General features: G+C 34.2%; 2 protein-coding genes across 2 annotated transcripts; both read right to left on the bottom strand.

Annotated features, from left to right (window-relative positions):
* Positions 1–145: 145 nt before the first annotated feature.
* Positions 146–1,609, bottom strand: LOC113272015 (BTB/POZ and MATH domain-containing protein 3-like). The gene is made up of 4 exons (XM_026521932.1): positions 1,245–1,609; positions 738–1,074; positions 345–621; positions 146–243 (listed from the first exon to the last, which is right to left on the bottom strand). The coding sequence occupies exons 1-4, from the start codon at positions 1,607–1,609 to the stop codon at positions 146–148; spliced, it is 1,077 nt and encodes a 358-aa protein (XP_026377717.1).
* Positions 1,610–4,110: 2,501 nt separating this feature from the next.
* Positions 4,111–8,961, bottom strand: LOC113272014 (BTB/POZ and MATH domain-containing protein 3-like). The gene is made up of 8 exons (XM_026521931.1): positions 8,871–8,961; positions 8,611–8,797; positions 8,300–8,487; positions 8,119–8,195; positions 7,723–7,999; positions 7,535–7,617; positions 5,083–5,087; positions 4,111–4,183 (listed from the first exon to the last, which is right to left on the bottom strand). Exons 1-8 carry the CDS (start codon positions 8,959–8,961, stop codon positions 4,111–4,113), a joined length of 981 nt encoding a protein of 326 aa, XP_026377716.1.
* Positions 8,962–20,425: the final 11,464 nt, after the last annotated feature.

Below are 20,425 nucleotides of genomic sequence, written 5' to 3'. Positions count from 1 at the left end.
ACAGGTTAATTTTGTTTGGCTCAACACAAAGACATACCAATCAGATCTAACAAGAGCCACAGACATTTAAGGGAAGTTGTAGAAATTTGAGGCCGGTGTTGTAGTTGCTGTTTTCTGACATTCCTTTACTGCAAAGTATTAGGCTTCATTTTTCATCTGCCACTGCACGAGCCTTCAACAGCTCAATCACTAGTGAGGGATTGTTCTTCTCCAAACGCGCAAGCCCAGCAGACTTGATAACCTCTACACGTAAAACATTTAATGGATAAGAAGTATGAAGTATCCCTCGTGAAATCTATACAAATAGCTAACTACATTGTCAGAAATCTAAATATAACACTAACCTCCAGAATTTTCGGGTTTAGCTGCAAAGTTTAGACAGGCAGTTTTAAGTTGCAAACATTGGTGGTGATCTGCAAGGGCCAGTATTGTTGCCACAGTATTTGCAGCTATTTGTTCACATAATTTTGCTTCACACATGAGTTTCAATCGGGCAAGAACAAAGCGATCTGCTGCAACTAACAAATGTTGAATAATTGTAGTTGAAGTGCAATGAGGATCTAAATCAGAAAGTTCACGTGGTTCAGGAAGTTCATCTGAGTACAAAAATAGCAACATGGCCTGCAATAGATCATATAATTTTAAGGTGGGCACTATAATTTTAAGGTGGGCACAGAGGTAAAAATATGGATACTACTGTATTTTTGAATCTAAAGCATGACAACAAAATAATGTACCTTAAAGGCAAAGGGATCGAACTCTTCAATGGCTACCGTTTCCGTGTCTAGAGGTGGACATCGCGCTGCAATAATCGACTTATGGGCTTTGAAAGATTTATCGCCAACCTGAAAAGTAATATCAGAATGAACTCCAGATTCCGGCAAACCTTTGAGATTCTGACTCAAATCTGATGGAGGTACGGGAATAACATATTGCTGCCCTTCTTCAACACGAGTTTGCAATGTTTCAACATGAGTTTGCACTACTCTGACCGTACAATGGATGGTAAGACAATCATCCTTGAGATAGCTTGAGGTCTCAAATTCCGACCTCTTCGTATACTTATTCCATCCCCTGAAATTAATCAATATGAAAACGTCATTAATGCACTAGGGCTAGGCCTTTCACAATATGCATCCATGAATTTGGGAGTAAATAAGTAAAAAAGAGAAGAAATTGGGAGTGCAGAATGCCAGTATATACCCAGAACGTGCGTACGTACCATGTTGAGCTTTGTGTTAAACGTCATTGGAGGTTCAGGACTAACATAATGAACACCATATTTACTGGAGCTTTGGTCCAGTAATTTAAATTCATACAACACCCTAACTTCTTGTCCAGGGCTTATTAATTTTAGGAACACGGATACGTACTCCTTGCTAGCTTCAGTATTTCCGTTTGGATAAAAATGTACAACCCATTCATGACCACCAACTGTGAATTTTCCACTAGCCATGTATTTACCAACTCCCATTCCCTTTGCTAGAGAATATCCTTTTATCTTAAACTCATGAGAACCTTTCACAGTCTCATGAATCCACCGCGACGTGGACATCTCGTGATCATTTTTAGTATTAGAGTTTGAAGCTCTCGGCCTTTTTAGAGCCATGGATGATCTTTAGATATTGAATCTGGTTTAGAACGCACAGAAGCGTGAAACAAAGAAAAGATAGTAGGAGGAGACTTATAATAATAGGCAGGAGTGCGATCAATAGACTTGCCTCCTACTCCTTGTATATATAAGAAAATTCTAGTTATTACCTTATTTAAAGCTTGACAACAATTGCTAAAAGTTCGACGAGGGAAAACTTTTTAGGCTGTTACCGCTCAAAAGAGATAAAGGCTCAAAATCGCATACTTCCAAGGAAACTTCTAGAAGATTCGGAAGTCTTGCAGAGTTCTGTAGAGACCGGGACTCGGAGACCAAACAGCAAACTTCTATGCACGTATTATTCCGACGCTTGCCATTGATTGGGTCAAAAATATGGCTAAGCTAGATGTAATTTAAGGTGGGTTTGCTGCATCTGTTTGTACTGACGGATCGATCCATAGGTATCCCCATCTCGCTGTGTTGTTGGTTATGGTTGTCGTAAGGAAACAACTCTTAATTGAAAAGCACGATTCAAGTTATAAGTTAAAGAAAATCATTGGTCACTATATGGTGGAACCTTCTGCTCAATTTACAGTACCATGCATCCTTGCTTATGTTGGCGACCGCGATTTTTCTGTATATGTATATAAATTAAGATTTGACAAATGCTAGCAAGGTTTTGCTGTATCGATGCAACTTCTAAGATCTCCGCTAAAAATCGGACGAGGGAACACCTTTTTAGGCTTTTACCGCTTAATTCTATTGGGCTCAACGTAAATATTAAAGGTCCAATCAGATCTAGCATTTTAAGGTCCAACCAAATCTAACAAGAGTCGGAGACTTAATAAGGTCGGAGACTTACAGGGAGGTAGTCAATTGAGATTTATATAGACTTTCATAGATTTTATATTTGAATGACTCCCGAAGATTCTCTAAAAATATAAAGATTTCTAGTGATTCTCCGAGAGTATATTAGAGAGTCTTTGTGACTTGTAGAGACCAAAAAATGATATTCGTAAAGAGTCTTTGTGATTTGTAGAGACAAAAAAATGTATAATATCTAATCAGATACTCAAATCATCTACTAGTTACTTTATTATGCACATTATAATCTAAATAAAACTACCATGAATACCTGGTAAAATACGTGTTCATTGTCAAAATAAATCTCGTTGTTGCCTATGCCTATGCCTTCATCTTTTTTTTATTTCACTCATCCCACATTCATTTTATTTTCTATGCAATCTCGTCACTGGTTTACTCCGCAAATGGCTTGTTACTTGTTCATCAGCTCAGACAAATAAACAAACAAACAAAAAAATTGGTCCTACTCAAAAACAAATATTACCCAAGTTTCCAAGTCTCCAGAAATATCACCTTTTGAGGAGAGATTTCTACCATGCCTATTTTCCTTAAAAAGTATCTCCAAATCTCTGAAAACAATAAATCAATGACTTTCAGTTCTCATTCGAATAACAGGGATGTTGGAGTGACTCTTATGAGATCCTAATCCAATAACATGGAGTTTCAGAGAATTTAAATGACTTAAAAAAGGTCTCTAACCAATAACAAGAGACATTATGAGACTCACCAAAAATCTCAATGGACTAGCAATGGATTTGAGAACTCTCTGAAAGTCATTTGAAATCTCATTTGACTAACCCCCTGTTAATAAGGAATCTTGTAGAACATCTGAAAATTTAGCAGAATCACGTAGAGATTGCTACAGTCATGAAGAGTTGTGTTGTAACAAATGTTCAACAAAATTCTATAGGTAGGATATTATTTAATTATGGATCTTTTTTATTATTATTTTCTTGATTGGTAAAGAATTTGGTATTGACGAGCTTCGAGCTCAGGAACCAATGACTTTACCAATGTACTGCAGTGATATCGGTGTTTATGAATTTATGTATCTTCCTTTCTTTCAAATATATTGATGTTCAAATAAAACTTAGCATCTATATGTATACTTCCCTCCTTAATTCACTTGCTAGAAGCGTTTTTTGAATCAGGACCAAATTCTTAGACCCAGTTGGAGTTAGAGATCTTGTTATGAGCTTGGAAGCCAATTTTTTTTTGGAAAATTTGCTATTTGGTCCTAAGCCCATATAATTATTTATAGTAGGTTCCTACCAGAATTTTCTTTTATCCGGAGGTCCAAAATTAATTAAAACATGGAAATGGCCATAATACCCTCGACTACCAAACATGTGTGTCTACATGCTCATTATATTCAGTACATATCTGCTACACTGTTTACAAGTCGAGTACATATCTGCTACACTGCTTACATAATTTGAGTACATATCTACTACACTGCTTACATATTTGGGTACATATCTGCTACACTGCTTGCAGGTTAAATTTCATTATTTGCGTAAGTTCATCACTTACTTTAGTTGTTTTTTACAATATAATTCAGCAATACATATATGATGTACTTAAAGAAACGGGTTACAATGAATTTTTTCACTGTATATGTAAAAATTCATATACTACAAAAAAACAGGATCTCTCTAGTCCTCCACTCCCATTGGACCATGTCCTCCCAAAGCGCCAACACTCTTCTTAACAGTAGACATATTGAACCTGTAAATGTGACCAAAATGTAACAATTAAAACACAACAAGGATCCATATATGAATAATAGATAAAAATGAACAGTACAAGTAATACGACACACATCAAAATTAATATTACCTAACGATGGTTCAATTTTATTTCGGTATTCCATATATGCATTGCCAAAATCATAAGAATTAACTGACTAAAATCTATGTATAAAACAGATTTAAAAAGCAGTTTTTCAGTATTTAATATATGTACTGTTAAAATTCACTATATAAAACAACTCCATGGCAAAAAAAGTAACAGAATCGAGATAGTCTTATTTCAGTATCGCATATATGTACTTATGGATGAAACAATAACAAGTGATAAAATTAAGAATAAAACATAATCAAAAGAAGTTCGTATTAGTATGTCACATATGTACTGCTGATTCATGAACTAAAAAACAACTACATGCAATGAATCTATCAAAAAAACAGAATCGAGATAATCTTATTTGAGTATCGAAGATATGTACTTATGGATCAAACAACAAGTGATAAAACTAAGAATAAAATAGAATCAAAAGTGGTTTATATTAGTATGCAACATATGTACTGATGGATAATACCCCTGAAACAACAAATAAGTATGATTTTGAGAAAATAAAGAACGGAAATAACAAGAAAATCAAATTGAGAGTTCAAATAAGCTAAAACCATCGCAATCTAACCAAAAAATCGAATAATTACGATCAAGATTCATAAAAACAGTACGTCATATACGTACTGATTTTTAATACACAAGCAAAAGTTGAAACCAAACATATAGAAGCATTGTAAACACAGAAAAATCGGTTCGTCATATACGTACTGATGGTTAATACACAAAACCAAACTGAAACCAAACCAAAAGCCACCAAAATGAAACTAAAATACCAGATCTACAAACGAAACGAACGTAAAAAACATGATTTTATAACTAGATCTGAACTATTTTCATCAAAAACCACCAGTACATCATATACGTACTGATGATTAATACACAAAAGCAAACTAAAAACAAACCAAAGACCAACAAAATGGAATTAAAACATCGGATCTACTAATGAAATGAACGTAAAATATGACTTTCTATCTAGATCTGAAGGATTTTTACCAAATTGAAGTAAAAAAATTAACGAATTCAATTCCTCTTTTCGGAACCCTAAAATCTGAATTTTGAATTTTTTCTCCATGAAATCAAGAGATTTGGATCTCAGATTAGGAAAAAACAAGAAGAAACTTAAAATAATTAAAGATCAATATAGGTAAATCAACTTACAAGATACTTCGGGAGATATTCATAGCCGGAGCTCTTCACCAAAGCATCTCGGGAGATCTTCATAGCCGGAGCTCTTCACCAAAGAACAGATGAGAAAATGAAGAAGAAAAAGAATAGATCGAGAAAATGAAGAAAAAATGGATTTGGTTACTTCTTTTATATACTTAAGGGTGTTTTCGGTATTTAAAAATACGTCCTCATATGTTCCACACGTGTACAGGACCAGGGGATAAAGTTTTAGGTCCAATTTTGTTGTTTTCTTTTTATATAGACCTCCAATTACTGGGCTTTAGTGGGTGGACCTGCCACTAACTAAGACCATTGTAATAATACCTATTGGTAATTCCTACTTTTTATTAAGAATTTAAACTTAGGAGCTTGCAGGGCTAGATATTTAACTTGATTTGGTCCCTATCAAAACCCTTCTAGAAGGAAAAATAAATAAAAAGTAAATCAAATTCTTACATTGCAATGTAGAGTTCAAATTGTTGTTTTATTCAAAAGATGAAATATGGGTTTAATATGCTTCTCTGCTCTAGCCTTGGGCGGTTTTTATACTGATCTTATGCAAATTGAGGAAGTCGTGTATTCCTTAAAACCGATGCATACTTCAATTGTTTAGGTTTTGGTCTAGTAAATAGATGAAATCTATTAATAATATTATGTTAGTCTCCACCTATCTTATACTATCTGATTTAAATGAGAAGGTAGAGTATACACTAGACTTAGGGTTCCTATAACACGATAGCATATATACTCACACAGTCACACTGTACATCAATGAATGGTTGTTCCAGGTTGATTCTTTCATCTCTCTAAAGCCTTTGGAGTATGATGAGATTCCAGAGTTACTCATTGGATGGTTGTTTCAGGTTGAGTTGTAGTTGAACTCTGATTAGTCCCTACATCGAAATAGAAATTCGTTCGTTCATTTCTTCTCTAGTGTTAACGAGAATTAGAATTGTATTTGGTCTGTTATTATTAATACAAGTTGATCTTCTTCAGAATCTTTGCAGAATGGTTGGACCTGTGTAAAATCTTTAGGGCCATCAAAAGTGAGCAGTGTTTAAAACAGTAAACCTGTAACTTTTTTCAATGAACTTCAATTCTGTATCAATCATTTTACTTCTTCACTAAGGATGATCAGCATAACAAAATAGATGCAATCAAATTATCGAGCTACACAAATCGACCAGCATAAAAATGTACAGTCGAACCTCGATAAACGAATGTTCGATAAATAAATAACCTCGCCAAATGAATAATTTTCTTCAGTCCCGACTTGGGCCAAAGGGATAAATGAATAACCTCGCTTAATGCATTAATGAATTAAAAAAAATTGAATCCTTAAAGGCCCTATAGAAATATAAACGAATAATTGCTAAATGTCATATAAATAAATAAATAAATATATATATATATATATATGAGAATAAACCAATATACATAATTAGTAAATTTTACATAAAAATATATATAAAATAAACTAAAATGTGAAGTTAATTCTTCATATGTGGTTGATTGTTTTTTCTTCCACCCAAACCAAAATGCACCGCATTCTTAATTTTTTGTAATGCTTGCATAATTTCTGGAATATTTTGCTCACGTTGTAGGAATAGCAATTAATTTTTTATGGTGATCATCACTTGAAAGACATCTTTGAATGACATATTTGGTATGATGCTATTATCATTTGGTTCAGGATCATTCTCATCATATATTACTGACTCAATAATTCTTCGTCTGTTGGAGATTCAATAATTGCATCATTTTCATTAGGATAGTTTAAAAGATGTTCGACGTCCATCATATTTCTATAACGTAAATTAAAAATGACACCAGTTAATCCTTGGTTATTTTTATTCTATGACCATTAAATTATTGATAAGAATTTTGACTAATACCCTTTAGGTAAATCTGTATATCTTTCCTTACACATTTTAACTTCTTAGTTAAGAAAATACTGTCTAAATAAATAAATAACCCCGCTAAACGAATATTTTTTTTGAGTTCCTATGGCATTCATTTATCGAGGTTTAACTGTATTAGGCTTCATTTTGCATTTACCAGCGCACTAGTCTTCAATAGTTCAATCAATAATGAGAGATTACTCTTCTCCAATTGCGCAAACCCATCAGACTTCATAACCTCTACACATAAAACATTTAATAGGTAAGAAATTAAATATCTGTTTAACCCGAAACTGAACTGACACACTTGGCATCCCTCATGAAATCTATACAAATAGCACTTACCTCCCACGTTTTCGGGCTCAGCTGCAAAGTTTAGACAGGCAGTTTTAAGTTGCAAGCAATGGTGGTGATCTGCAAGGGCCAGTGTTGTTGCCACAGTATCTGAAGTTAATTCTGAACATAATTTTGACTCACACATGAGTTTCAGTCGTGCAAGAACAAAGCGATCTTCTGCAACTAACAAATGTCGAATAATTGTAGTCGAAGTGCAATGAGGATCTAAATCAGAAAATTCACGTGGTTCAGGAAGTTCATCTGAGTACAAAAATAGCAGCATCCCCTGCAATACATCATGTAATTTTAAGGTACGTGGCGGAACTGGTAAATTTATGTATAGAGGTAAAACATAGATGCTACTGTATTTATGACAACAGAATGATGAATTCTTAAAAGCCGCACCTTAAAGGCAAAGGGATCAAACTCTTCAATGGCTACCGTTTCCATGTCTGGGTTACCCACCAATCCAAGAAGCTGAGCTATAATACGGGACATCGAGTTGCAAGAACCGACTTATGGGCTTTGAAGAATTTGTTGCCAACTTGAAAAGTAACATCAGAACGAATTCCAGATTCCAGCATACCCTTGAGATCCGAAATCATATCTAATGGAGGTACAGGAATAAAATAATGTTTCCCCTCATGAACACGAGGTTGCATTGTTTCAACATGATTTTGCACTACTCCGATTGTACAAAGAATGCTAAGACAATCATCCTTGAGAAAAGTTGAGGTCTCCGAGTCCGACCTCTTCATAAACCGCTTTTGCCCCCTGAAATTAATCAGTATGGAAATGTCAATGATGCACTCGGCCTTATAGTTGCTAAACAACTTGGATTACCCATAATTAAAACAGTGGTAGGATTCAACATAATTCAAGAACGTGGGTACGTACCAACATAAGCCTCCTGTTGAGCTTACTGTATTAAACGTCAATGGAGATTCCTGTGGAACAAAAACATATTTCTTTTTTCCGCTCTGGTCCAGTAATTCAAATTCATAGACTGCCCTAACTTCTTGTCTAGGGCTTACTAACTGAAGGAATACGGATATGTACTCCTTGCTATCGTCAGAATTGCCGTCTGGATAAAAACGTAAAACCCAGACATAACCACCAACTGTGAACTTGTCCTTCTATCTTAAACTCATGAGAACCTTTGACAGTCTCATGAATCGACCGCGACGAAGACGTCTCGTGATCATTATTAGTATTAGACTTTGAAACTCTCTGCCTTTTTTGAGCCATGGATAATCTTTAGATATTGAGATTAGCTTAGAACGGCCAGAAGAGTGAAGCGTAAAACAAATCAATCTCTCCTTCAATAATAATAGTATGCAGGAGCGACTTGCCTCCTCCTTTTATATACGAGTATGTAAGAAAAGAAAATTCTAGTTATTACCTAATTTAACACCATCCAACAATTTTGGTGGGCTTTTACCGCTTAATTTTGGTGGGCTCAAAGACATAAAGGTCCAATCAAATATAAAGTAAGGAAACTCGTCGAACATTTGAAAGTCTGGCAGAGTTCTACAAACCTCTACATACGTACGTAGGGGTGAGCAAAAAGTCCGGAATCGCGGATTTCACCCGTATCCGTCCGCAAAATTACAGGTGAAATCCAATTCGCAAGATTTAGGGCCGGACACGGATGGAATTCTCAAATCCACACTTTTAACGGTTTGGTTGCGATTGGATTTTGAAATCCGTGGATTCACCCGCACCGCAGAAATTTAAACTTTTCCTAGTTTTCATTTTCATCAAACCAAAATGTTGTTGTAAAATTATATATGGAACACAAACTTTTCTATGTATTGTTCGATTTTACTGCACTATTTTGAAAACAACCAGAACTTATCAAATGAAACCCAAGAGGTTCAACAGTCATCATTCCCTAGGAACTTGACAGCTCTGCCGGATAAAGAGTTCGGATTTTGGGACTGAAATGCAACTTACAGCATGTTCAGTGTGAAATGAGCTCATACGTTAAGGTACATCAGGGAAGATAACGAGGTGAATTAAGTAAACCATGTTGCAATCCTACATATCGCAGACTTGCAGTGAAGCAACATTATATAAGTCAATTTTTTCATCTCAAGTACAATATTAAGGCAATATCAGCTTACTGATATTCCTATTCATTTTTTTCTTTAATCAAATAGCCAAATTGAGGAATTGTTTTCTCATTTATTGACTTAAGACGTTTTTAATGATTTATATTTTGCTATTCACGTTTTTTTTAACTGAATTTGCGGTTAATCCGCATCCGGTCCGTATTATCCGTTGATCCGCGGATGTCAAATTCGTGGGTGATTGGGCCGGACGCGGTTGAATTTTCCATATCTGCAATTTTGACGGATTGGACGCGGGTGACCCCTAATCCGCATCCGTCCGTCTGTTACACACCCCTATACATACGTACTATTCCAACGCTTTCCATTGGGTAAAATGTATATGTCTAAGCAAGGTCTTGTTTAAGGAGGGTTTGCTGCATCTGTTTGTATTGACGGATCCATAGGTATCCCATCTCCCTGGAGTTGTTGATTTAATTTTATCAAGTGGACGACGTGTTTGAACATCTGATTTTGGAAATAGAAGATCTGCTTTCGGCAAAAATGCTGATTACCTGAATTTCAAAATTTCTGGTCATCGCTGCAAATGTTCAAAAGGCTACGAAGGAAATCCTTATCTTCAACATGTTTACCAAGGTATGTAGTATGTATATAGATTAAGATTTGAGACATGCTAGCAAGGTTTTGCTGTATTGCTAGGTGCAACTTCTAAGATATCCGCTAAAAAGTAAAAATCGGACGAGGGAGCACTTTTTTATCAGGCTTTTACCGCTTTATTTTATTGGGCTCAAACGCAAATATTTAAAGGTCCAATCAAATCTAACAAGAGTCTGAGACTTGTGTATCTCTAAGAAATGAGTCCGAATTTGTGCACACTCCTTAAATGTACACATAACATTTCAATCTCCACCATTGATTTAACTTAAGGAGTTATATAACAGGGGTCGAGATTCTAAATATGGAGGATAATGGGACCATCCATTAAATAATCAACCAATCAAAAGAATATGTTAAATATACACTCTTTAAAATAGTGTGAACAAACTTGGACTCTTAAGGAATCTTGTAGGCAGAATCACGGTACAGTCACGAAGAGTTGTGGTGTAACAATTGTTCAACAAAATTTCTATAGGTAGGATATTATAATTATGGAGTTTTTTCTCTCTTTTTTTTTCATCGGTAAAGAATTTCGAACTGAGGTCACTAGTATCATCACCAATAACTCTGTACTACAGTAACATCAACACTTAAGAATTATATATCTTCTTTTATTCGATCACATTTGCGTCTTGATTCACTTGCGAGTTCTCTGAAGCGGGGACTCTGAAATTCCAAGACTTGGTGGTTTGGAAGCCAATTTTTTTTTTATAGAGAGTCCATCCATATTAATAACCTAAAGAAAAACAACTTGTTTGAGGTATTGCGCTCTTAGAATTTGGTTTACTTTCTTGCACCGGGAGTCTACAAGAGAGTTATAGGACTACTTTCTTGCTTGTTACAAGCTTAATTAATTAGGCTTTCCAAAATAATGTTAGGGGCACTGTATGGGAATGAAGAAAATAAGGATTAATGGCCGTTCAAAAAGAGGAATTTGAAATATAATTCTTTTTGCTATTTGGTGGGTTGTTCAGACCGAGAGAAATGCAAGTGTTTGATAAAAAGTATAAAACACTAGAAGAGATTGAAGACACCGTCAAGATTCTAATGTATAAATGGTGCTCAAGGATAGGTATTTTTTAGGGCATCTTTCTGAATGCAATGTTGCATAACTGGGAGGCTGATTGTAATGTATTAGTTTTATGTGTGAATTTTGTTTTTCGGTTTGTTTGTTTTATGCTTTTGTATTCTTGTTAGTAGCTTTGTTATAATTGAGTTGCTTGTATTGCTGGTTCCAGTTTGTTATCTCCTTGGTAATAGGCTGTTTTTAATTCAATATTGCTCGTTTCTTGTTGAAAAAAGTAAATAAAAATAAAATCATAAGATGTGGACCATCAGAAAGATATGGATGATTTTTTGGTCTACAGGAGTTGCCATTAGGATCAATTACGTTTCCTTGTCAATCAGGATCGACACGAATTTGTCTCCATCTATATTCTAGACACTAAACGTTGTGGTTTATAATTATAGGTTTCCAAGCTAAACCCACCAACAGGCTTCCAACTACAGTATGATGAAAAGGTTCACAGCAAAACATGATGGCTTAAGGTTATGAATCACAACAAAAAAGGTTTTGAACCTTTGTGTCCAGGAAAAAGAGAAAAAGAAAAGGTTTTGAACAACAAGTATACCGAATTGGGCTAAGTCATAGTGAAAGTGATTTCTTCTTGGGAAGTAAGAGCTAGCACTATGGTTGGCCTCATCCCTTCCCTGTCCCTAAAATGTAGTGAAGGGATGGCACTTGAAAGGTAAACTTGTTATGGTCTCTCCTCATCCCTTCCCTATACTAGACACGTACTCAGTATCCGTATCAATAGTGCCAAACAGATACTCAGTACGCGTAATTTTTTTTTCTTTTTTTTTCATGGAAAAATATTTATTTAGGTAAAAAATATTTTAGAGTAAAAAAATATATATTAAATAGGTAAAAAAACGAGTTTTAGTAAAAAAAAAAAAAAGAGTGGAAAAAGGAAGATTTAAGGTAAAAATTTAAAAATCAGAAAAAAAAATACGAATACTGAGTACTCGTAAAGTGAAAAAAAAAACGGGTACTCAGTACGCGTACGATTTCCCTTCTCTACAAGGATGATCAGATCTGATTAGCCTTTTAGGGAAACTCTCCATCCCTTCCCTACAATGAAAGTGGGAGACCATAGTACTTGGGTTTTTGGGTTTTTGAGGATGGAGAGGGATAGGGAAAGGATATCCCTCTCCATGGCCTCTAACAACACCACAGGTTAAGAAAAAGACAATAGGAACGGCATTTGCAATTTCAATAACTCAATTTGAATATGGTTCAGTATAAGAATATGGTTCTATAATGGTAACTGTAATGCCGATAGGCCGTACATGTAAGGATGCTGCATTAATTTATAGTCTTTATCAACGAAACAAAAACAAAAATAAATCAATTGTAATTGTGTGAATGTTGGATCTGAATGAGTTAGAATCCACTGACCAAAATGCTTTAGACAGATGGAAAGAAATACTAGGATAACAAAGTAATTGCATTTTGTAGTTGTGAAATGAAAAATCAAGTTCTTAAGTATTTATTTATTGTTTAAGCAAAAAAAGTAAATTAAAATTCAATGAATTAGTGCAAGCTTAACTAAAAAACTCATTAAATTATGAACACAAACTTATCCAAAATTGATGGGATACAAACTTACAAACCCTCACAAGTTAGTATTAATTAAATTCATACAATTTTCAATGATTGCAATGCAAACTATTTTATCTCCTGATCAGGAGAATCCTTTCTGATCGAGAATAGGGTTAAGCAAAATGTTAGCCTTGATGGGTTGGAATCGCCAACGGGGGAATGCATATTTGGCATGCAAAGCTCAAAGTTAACACGTTTTTGCCTAAACATACAATTTGCCATTTCTAGTGTATTTAAAGCCTGAAACTACTCTGCGAAGAAATTTGCTCGTTAAGATTTTCACTTGACTTTCTTCTGTTCCTTCTTCAGTTGGTAATGGCAACTGCAAGATGAAACTTAGCTTATATAAAGACAATTCTCTTTATTGATGTTTAGAAAATCACTCAAAACTAAACACAAGCTCTAATTTTGCTCATATGATCAACCATAACTTTGGTGATCATATATATATAGAACTATGAATTCCTTTTCCTAGTCCTATTACCTTATTACATGTCTTTCCTTTTCTTAGAATTAGATGACTTCTAATTCCCTTAGGATTACATCAATTTCCTAATCTTATCCTAATCAACTTGTTAGTGACTTTCTATGTTGAAGTTAATCCAACAGACATAACATTGAACATATCTCCTATATATGTACGTACTTAATGCATACGGGCATACATAAACTTTTGTTTCAAAATTCTATGGAACCATAATCATTTAATGCTGTAGGCTAGGGATTCCTACGTACACAATTGGAAATATACAGAATGGAAAAAATCAATCCAATACAGTCCCCAACAGCGTGGAGAATAATTGAACAAGTATTTAGTTAGCGAGAGGTACATGTTAGCAATGGCACATGGAGTTTGGAGAAGATTGTACATGGAAGTCACTAGAATTCAGAGATAGTTTTTTGAGAGTGCACATGGTAACATGGGTGGATAACAAACAGTGTGGGTCTATTCACATATATTTGTATACACCAGATACTATCCAAATTAAGTGACAGAAAATCATCGAATTATATGGAAAAAGAGGGCCTCTATCTTTTTCATACTACTGTTTCTCCTTAGATTTTGTACTTATGCATGATCGGCCGATAGTGTTAATTCTAATTAATTAACACAAAAGTTAGAGAAAATCATTTGTGTTAAGGGTTTGTTCTTAATAGATTCTCATTCTTTACTGTACATCCATCAATCAATCAGTATATTGGGTGTTAATGGTGTTAAGCTGGCTATCTTTATAGCTGTTGTCGGTTTGGCTCGTGTATGATTAATAATGGGTGCCTAATTGGTCATGAGTTCACAAACAAGATAACCCACCGCAACACATCAATAATGTTAAAGGTGAAGCCACCACATTAAAAAGTTGTTAATATATTCAACAATCAACAGTGACTGAAACCCTCTTTCTGATCGGTGTGTGAACAAAACCTTTTTTTGTTTTTGATTGCTTTGGTTATTCAACAAAAATTCTGATTGCTTTAGATGAAATTCCGGCGCTCCCCGTTCTTATATTTTTCAACCGTTTGACTGTAAAAAGTTAGTCATGAGTGGTAATTTACATCCGACTTATTTTCTTACACTGGATTGTTTTATTTATTTATTTTGTCAAAGCTTTAAGGCACAACGAAAGCACAAACCAAAATACAAGCCCAATATAACACCAAAATACAAGCCCAAAAAACAAACCAAAATACAAGCCCTTGAAGCAAAAAAGAAAAAACATACGCCCTCTGTTTTAAAAAGATTGTCCTCTATTTCGTTTTCGTCTGTTTCAAAATTGTGTCCAGCTTTTGTTTATAGCCATATTTTTCCATTGAACTGTCTAATATACTCCTAAATTTTTTATATTCATAAATTTATTTTTTAACGAGACCCAATCTAAAATATTAAAGAAATTTAAAGAAAAATTTGTATAATTGAGGACACAAGTAGATCCCTCATTTCTTAAGAAAATATCTATTTGGCTCCAAAAACTGAATTCCTTATAGAGTTTATACTCCATAAATTCGATATCTCTTAATTTTCCTCTTATATTTCGTATATATAATCCTCCTAACGACTTAGGTAGTTTTTATTACTAGCATTTTTATTAAAATAAAATAAGTAAGTAATTAAGGATAGTTAAATAAAATATTGTGGTATCCTTAATATTTTGATAAAGTTAAAATGGACAGTCTTTTTAAAATGGAGGGAGCAAAAAGAACAAAAGCACCATACCAAAGAGACCTATAACACGATATATCCTGAAATTCTAGCCTTAACAAAGTTCTAGGTTTATCGCTGAAGATAATTCTTTATCCTTTCTGCAGATGTAATCCTTTCTTAACAAAGTAATCAGCAGTTGATTTTACTTCATCATACAAATATTTAAAAGGAGTGGAGTAAAACCAACTACGAACTCTACGCCATCTAGCCTTCTGAAACTATGCGAACTTGTTTCCATTAAAAGTAGTAATATTAACTTTGGAACGGGATTACAAAATTACCTTATACTACTAATTTGAATGAGATCGCATTCCAAAGAACTAATATTGGCCATGAATTCAGTAATGTAATTAGTTTCTACTCCTAGCCCTCCGGATTCAACAAAAACAAACTCATCAATATGGTTGCTAATTACTAAAAACCATAAGTAGATAAAAGAAAGTAACAATCACTCTGGCAGTTCTAACCTTCCGACGGTCTAAATAAAAGAATGCAAGATATGTCCCTTATACTCGCAAACCCACATACTCCCTCTGTTTCAAAAAGACTGTCCTCTATTTCATTTTCATTTGTTTCAAAATTGTGTCCACCTTCTGTTAATAGTCATATATTTCCCATGAACTCTCTAATATACCCTTAAATTTTTATATTCATAAATTCATTTTTAACGGGACCTGATGTAAAATATTAAAGAAAATTTGTATGATTAAGTAAACAAATATATCTTTCATTCTTTTTAAAAGAGTATATATTTAAATCCAAAAATTAAATTCTTTATAAAGTTTATACTCCATAAATTCGATACGTTTAAATTTTTCTTTTATATTTCGTATTTATAATCCTCATACCAATTTTAAGTGGTTTTTATTACTAGCATTTTTATTAAAATAAAATAGATAACTAAGTAAAATATTACGTGCTCCTTAATATTTTGACAAAGTCAAAGCGGACAGTCTTTTTGAAACGGAGGGAGTAATACCTTTCAATATGACTTCATAATCATGAGTAATTTTCATATTCTTGTGCTTAATCTCCTCATTGTCATGGATACACCTTCGAAACAAATCTTATTCCTCAAGAACCATAAACTTATTAAGCAGTAACATCCAAAATTTCTTGTGGAACGAGATTGGTTTCTTACTATTTTTTAGTACGGATTCAAAGGAATAAAGATCTAAGGAATGAAAATTACCTCCCATCCAATTCCACAGAATCAGATTAAAGTTACAAACTCACAATGCCAAAAACATGCTTCATAGTATCTTGAGCGTTATGGAAAAAATAGCATCTTAAAGCTATATTAAAGCCTTTTTTTCCTTCAAATTTTCATCATTAGTACCAGTTATTTCCCTTGTGATATTCCATATGTTAGCATAAGTGGAAGGAAGAACAACAACATTCTAAATATTCTTATACCAGTTCAACTCAGAAAGATTTATTTTGACTTTATACATTACATCAACAACATAAAATAAACCATTATGATTGCTACTCCAAATCGAAATATCAATATATAGTCTTTGATAATAGAAGTTAAGTAATACTAAAGAATTGTAACAAATTTACAGGAATAACCCACTGACTATCAATAGTCAAATCACTAACTTTCAAATTAGGATGTTATGCAATAGAAGGATGTGCAAGAAAGAAATTGATAATAGATGACTCAAGGATCTAGGTTTCATTACACAAAAAACCAACAACACATAAACCAACAACCCGTTTTGTATTATCATTGAAACTCATTTTTCTAGTAAGTAATCCACTTGTCGTTTTAACGTTATAATTTGCAGTAGAGAATTTAGCACATTCTGCATCATAATTTTGAATCTTGCATGGAAGCTTCATGAGTAAAGCTCTACTAATATCCTTAAATAATTTTATTCCAAGACCTTCCTTTTTTCTTGGAATGCAGACTTTCTCCCAAGATAAAGTAACTAACATTTTGTCAGCATTACCAAGTAGTTTGGTAGTTATTGTCTAGTAGTTAGTACTTAGTATCCGTGATTAAACTTCACGCGAAAGCACCATTAATTTGTTTAAAGTCTCATTCGGGATCAATAGGCGCTAGAAATACTATTGGCGAGGAACTAGATTTGTTATTTAGTTTTTCTTTGACTATACTTGCGCTAACTCTTAGAGCATTGCTCGGGCGAACTCACAAGTGTTTTTATCTCAAGCTTGTTGTCAAATTTAGTTCATCAAAACTATATCTTGATTTCTAGTCTACATTTAATCAAGTCTTGGATTAGGATAGAAGTGTGTAGTTGAGTACCAGACATCACTTCATTCTACCGTTTGAAGGCGAAGATCAACCGAAACTTTTGGAGAACTTCATCACCAAAAGGTAAGCGAAGACCGAACCACCTATTACTCAAGTTTTTACCTTTCTATCTATGAGACAATGTCGCATGACTAAATTGGACATTACACGCATAAAAAAAATTTTGAGTCAGGTTTATCTTGTTAATTATTCTCTAAATATGTTGACTAAGCTTAAGAACGTTTGTTCATACTTGATGAATTTGATTAAGAAAAATTTATTGTTTATGACCTAAATTATGATTCAAGATTATCATTTGAAAATAGCCTGGAACAGTGATATGTGTCATTGATGTTATTCGAGAATGTTTCAAATTGATTAATAGAGAGATATAAAACTACTTTAAATCTAGATACAGGATACAATGCATACCAGTTCACATAGTGGGACAACTGTTATTGGTCTGGAGCCACAGTACATGTACCAAGTACACGTACATGCATAGATATAGTTCGACAACGACTCTCAGGTAAGCATACCCAGTATGCAAACTGAAAAAGTTTTGTGACTCGTGAACTCAGGTTGGTACGCGTACTCAGTATGCAAACCGAAAAAGTTTTGTGAACTCCTGATGAACTCTTTTTTTTTTTACTTAAGGGTATACAAACCCGGTACACGTACCATGACAAAAAAACTCACGAACTAAAAGTAAGTACACATGCCAGGTACATGTAGTTACCTTGTCGAATATTTTCATATGCATCAGAATTATTTCTATGAGATAATCGGCATTTGAAAAACTCTCTAAAAACACTATCTAGACATATTTTAACACATTATAACCTATGGTTATGACTCAATATTAAATTCTTAGAGTGTTATATGAAAATGATTAAGCTTATAGTTCGTTTGGCCAGTTTCATCTAACCTTTCATGAACAAGTCATTGTACACGGTTCGGTTTTGATCCACCCTAACCAGAGTGTATATTTGGTTTTCTCAATCTCAAGTCAAGTTATTCATCTAACGGTAAATATTGATTGCTTAATTCCAAAGCTACCTTAGCTTAACTCTAAAGCAAACTTTATCTTGAAAGTTTATATTAGGAGAACCTCAAGCAACTGGGATCTTTGAATCCCTAACACTCTTCTTGTGTGTCTTAGTTGTAAACTAGGTTCGTTCTCTCCTTTGAACCTTTTAAGGTTTAGCAACCAAAAAGACTTCACCTAGGGATTCATGAAGATAGGTCCAACTATCTTTATTTTGATAGTTCGTGTATCCTGATCTTGCTACTGATTGTTGAAATCGCAAAGTTCTTCGTCTCATACTTTGTGATTCCACATGTATATTCCTATATAACGATTCTTTGTTAAAATCAGAGTAGGAATTACTTGTGAGGTGGATAATAATCTAGGATGCTCTTCGGGAGTTGTAAGTACAGGATTTCGAGGTTTGCTAGACTTTGTCTATTGCAATCGATTTCCTATCTCACCTTGATATTTAATCAAAATGGAACTCACATATAAGCTTATCTGTTGGAGGCAGGTTGGCTTAAAGTCTTCTATTGAGTTGAAGCAACTCTTAGGTTGTAAAGGACGTCACCTAAGGGAATCAATTGTGCAGAGTCTTGCGAGATTCAAGAGGCCTGAGGAGCGAGACTGTAACTACACCGTTGTGACGGTAGATTCGGTCTCAACTACATTTCAGTACGAAGTTTTGATAGTAGGCTAGCTAGTGTTTGTAGCTTCTTAATACAGTTTGGTGTTAAAATATGGACAAGGTCCCATGATTTTTCTGCATTTGCGGTTTCCTCGTTAACAAAATTTTTGGTGTTTGTATTATTATTTTTTCGCATTATATTTTTTATCTTTATAATTGAAATATCATAGGTTGTACGTAAATCAATCAAAGCAGATACGTCCATCTTTGAATCCCTGACACTATTCTTGTGTGTCCTAGTTGTAAACTAGAGTCTTCCTCTCCTTTAAGCCTTTTTAGGTTTAGCAACTAAAAAGATTTCACCTACGGATTCATGGATCCAGGTCCAACTAGCTTTATCTTTATAGTTCGTATATCCTTATCTTTCTACTGATTGTTGAGCCTTTAGCTCCAACAAGCGAGATAAATAGAAATCGTAAAATCCTTCGTCTTAGATTTTGTGATTCCACAGGTATATTCCTCTATAACGATTCTTTGTTGAAATCGGAGTAGGAATTACTTGTGAGGTGAATAATAATTTTGGCTGCTCTTTAGAAGTCGTAAGTACCATATTTGAGGTTTGCTAGACTTTGTCTATTGCAATCGATTTCCTATGTTACCTTTATCTTTAATCAAAAAGGAAATCACATACATGCTTATCTGTGGGAAGCAGATTGGTTTAAAGTCTTTAATTGAGTTAAAGCAACTCTTAGGTTGTAAAAGACGCCAGATAAGGGAATCAATTGCGCGGAGTATTGCGAGATTCAAGAGGCGTAAGGAGCGCGACTGTAACTGAATCGCTGTGATGGTAGATTCAGTCTCAAATACATTCCATTTCCGAAGATTTGATAGTAGGCTAGTGTCTGTAGAGGCTTAATACAGTTTGGTGTTCAAATATGGACAAGGTCCCGAAGTTTCATTGCATTTGGGGTTTCCTCGTTAACAAAATTTCTGGTGTGTATGTTACTTATTTTTCCGCATTATATTGTTTATCTTTATGATTGAAAAATCACAAGTTGTACGCCAATAAATCACAGGTTGATACGTCTATCGTAATTTTTGGATACGACTTGATTGATCCTTGGAATCGTCCAAGAACTCTCATGGTATAATCAGGCTCACAGACTTGTGTCCGAATACATATTGATTGTGAGAGAAAGA

Source organism: Papaver somniferum, chromosome 4 (genome assembly GCF_003573695.1).
Source record: "Papaver somniferum cultivar HN1 chromosome 4, ASM357369v1, whole genome shotgun sequence".
Lineage (NCBI taxonomy): Eukaryota > Viridiplantae > Streptophyta > Magnoliopsida > Ranunculales > Papaveraceae > Papaver > Papaver somniferum.
This window is presented reverse-complemented; position numbering and strand designations above follow the sequence as displayed.

What these genes read in the sequence shown, in the direction of transcription:
- LOC113272014 (XM_026521931.1), bottom strand. Translation starts at nt 8,961, where the DNA reads ATGGCTCAAAAAAGGCAGAGAGTTTCAAAGTCTAATACTAATAATGAT. An exon ending in GATTCATGAGACTGTCAAAG is followed by an intron (nt 8,798 to 8,870) that starts GTTCTCATGAGT and finishes GTTTTTATCCAG; the next exon opens with ACGGCAATTCTGACGATAGC. An exon ending in TATGATTTCGGATCTCAAGG is followed by an intron (nt 8,196 to 8,299) that starts GTATGCTGGAAT and finishes CCCGTATTATAG; the next exon opens with CTCAGCTTCTTGGATTGGTG.
- LOC113272015 (XM_026521932.1), bottom strand. Translation starts at nt 1,609, where the DNA reads ATGGCTCTAAAAAGGCCGAGAGCTTCAAACTCTAATACTAAAAATGAT. An exon ending in AGTCCTGAACCTCCAATGAC is followed by an intron (nt 1,075 to 1,244) that starts GTTTAACACAAA and finishes GATTAATTTCAG; the next exon opens with GGGATGGAATAAGTATACGA. An exon ending in TAAACCCGAAAATTCTGGAG is followed by an intron (nt 244 to 344) that starts GTTAGTGTTATA and finishes TTTTACGTGTAG; the next exon opens with AGGTTATCAAGTCTGCTGGG.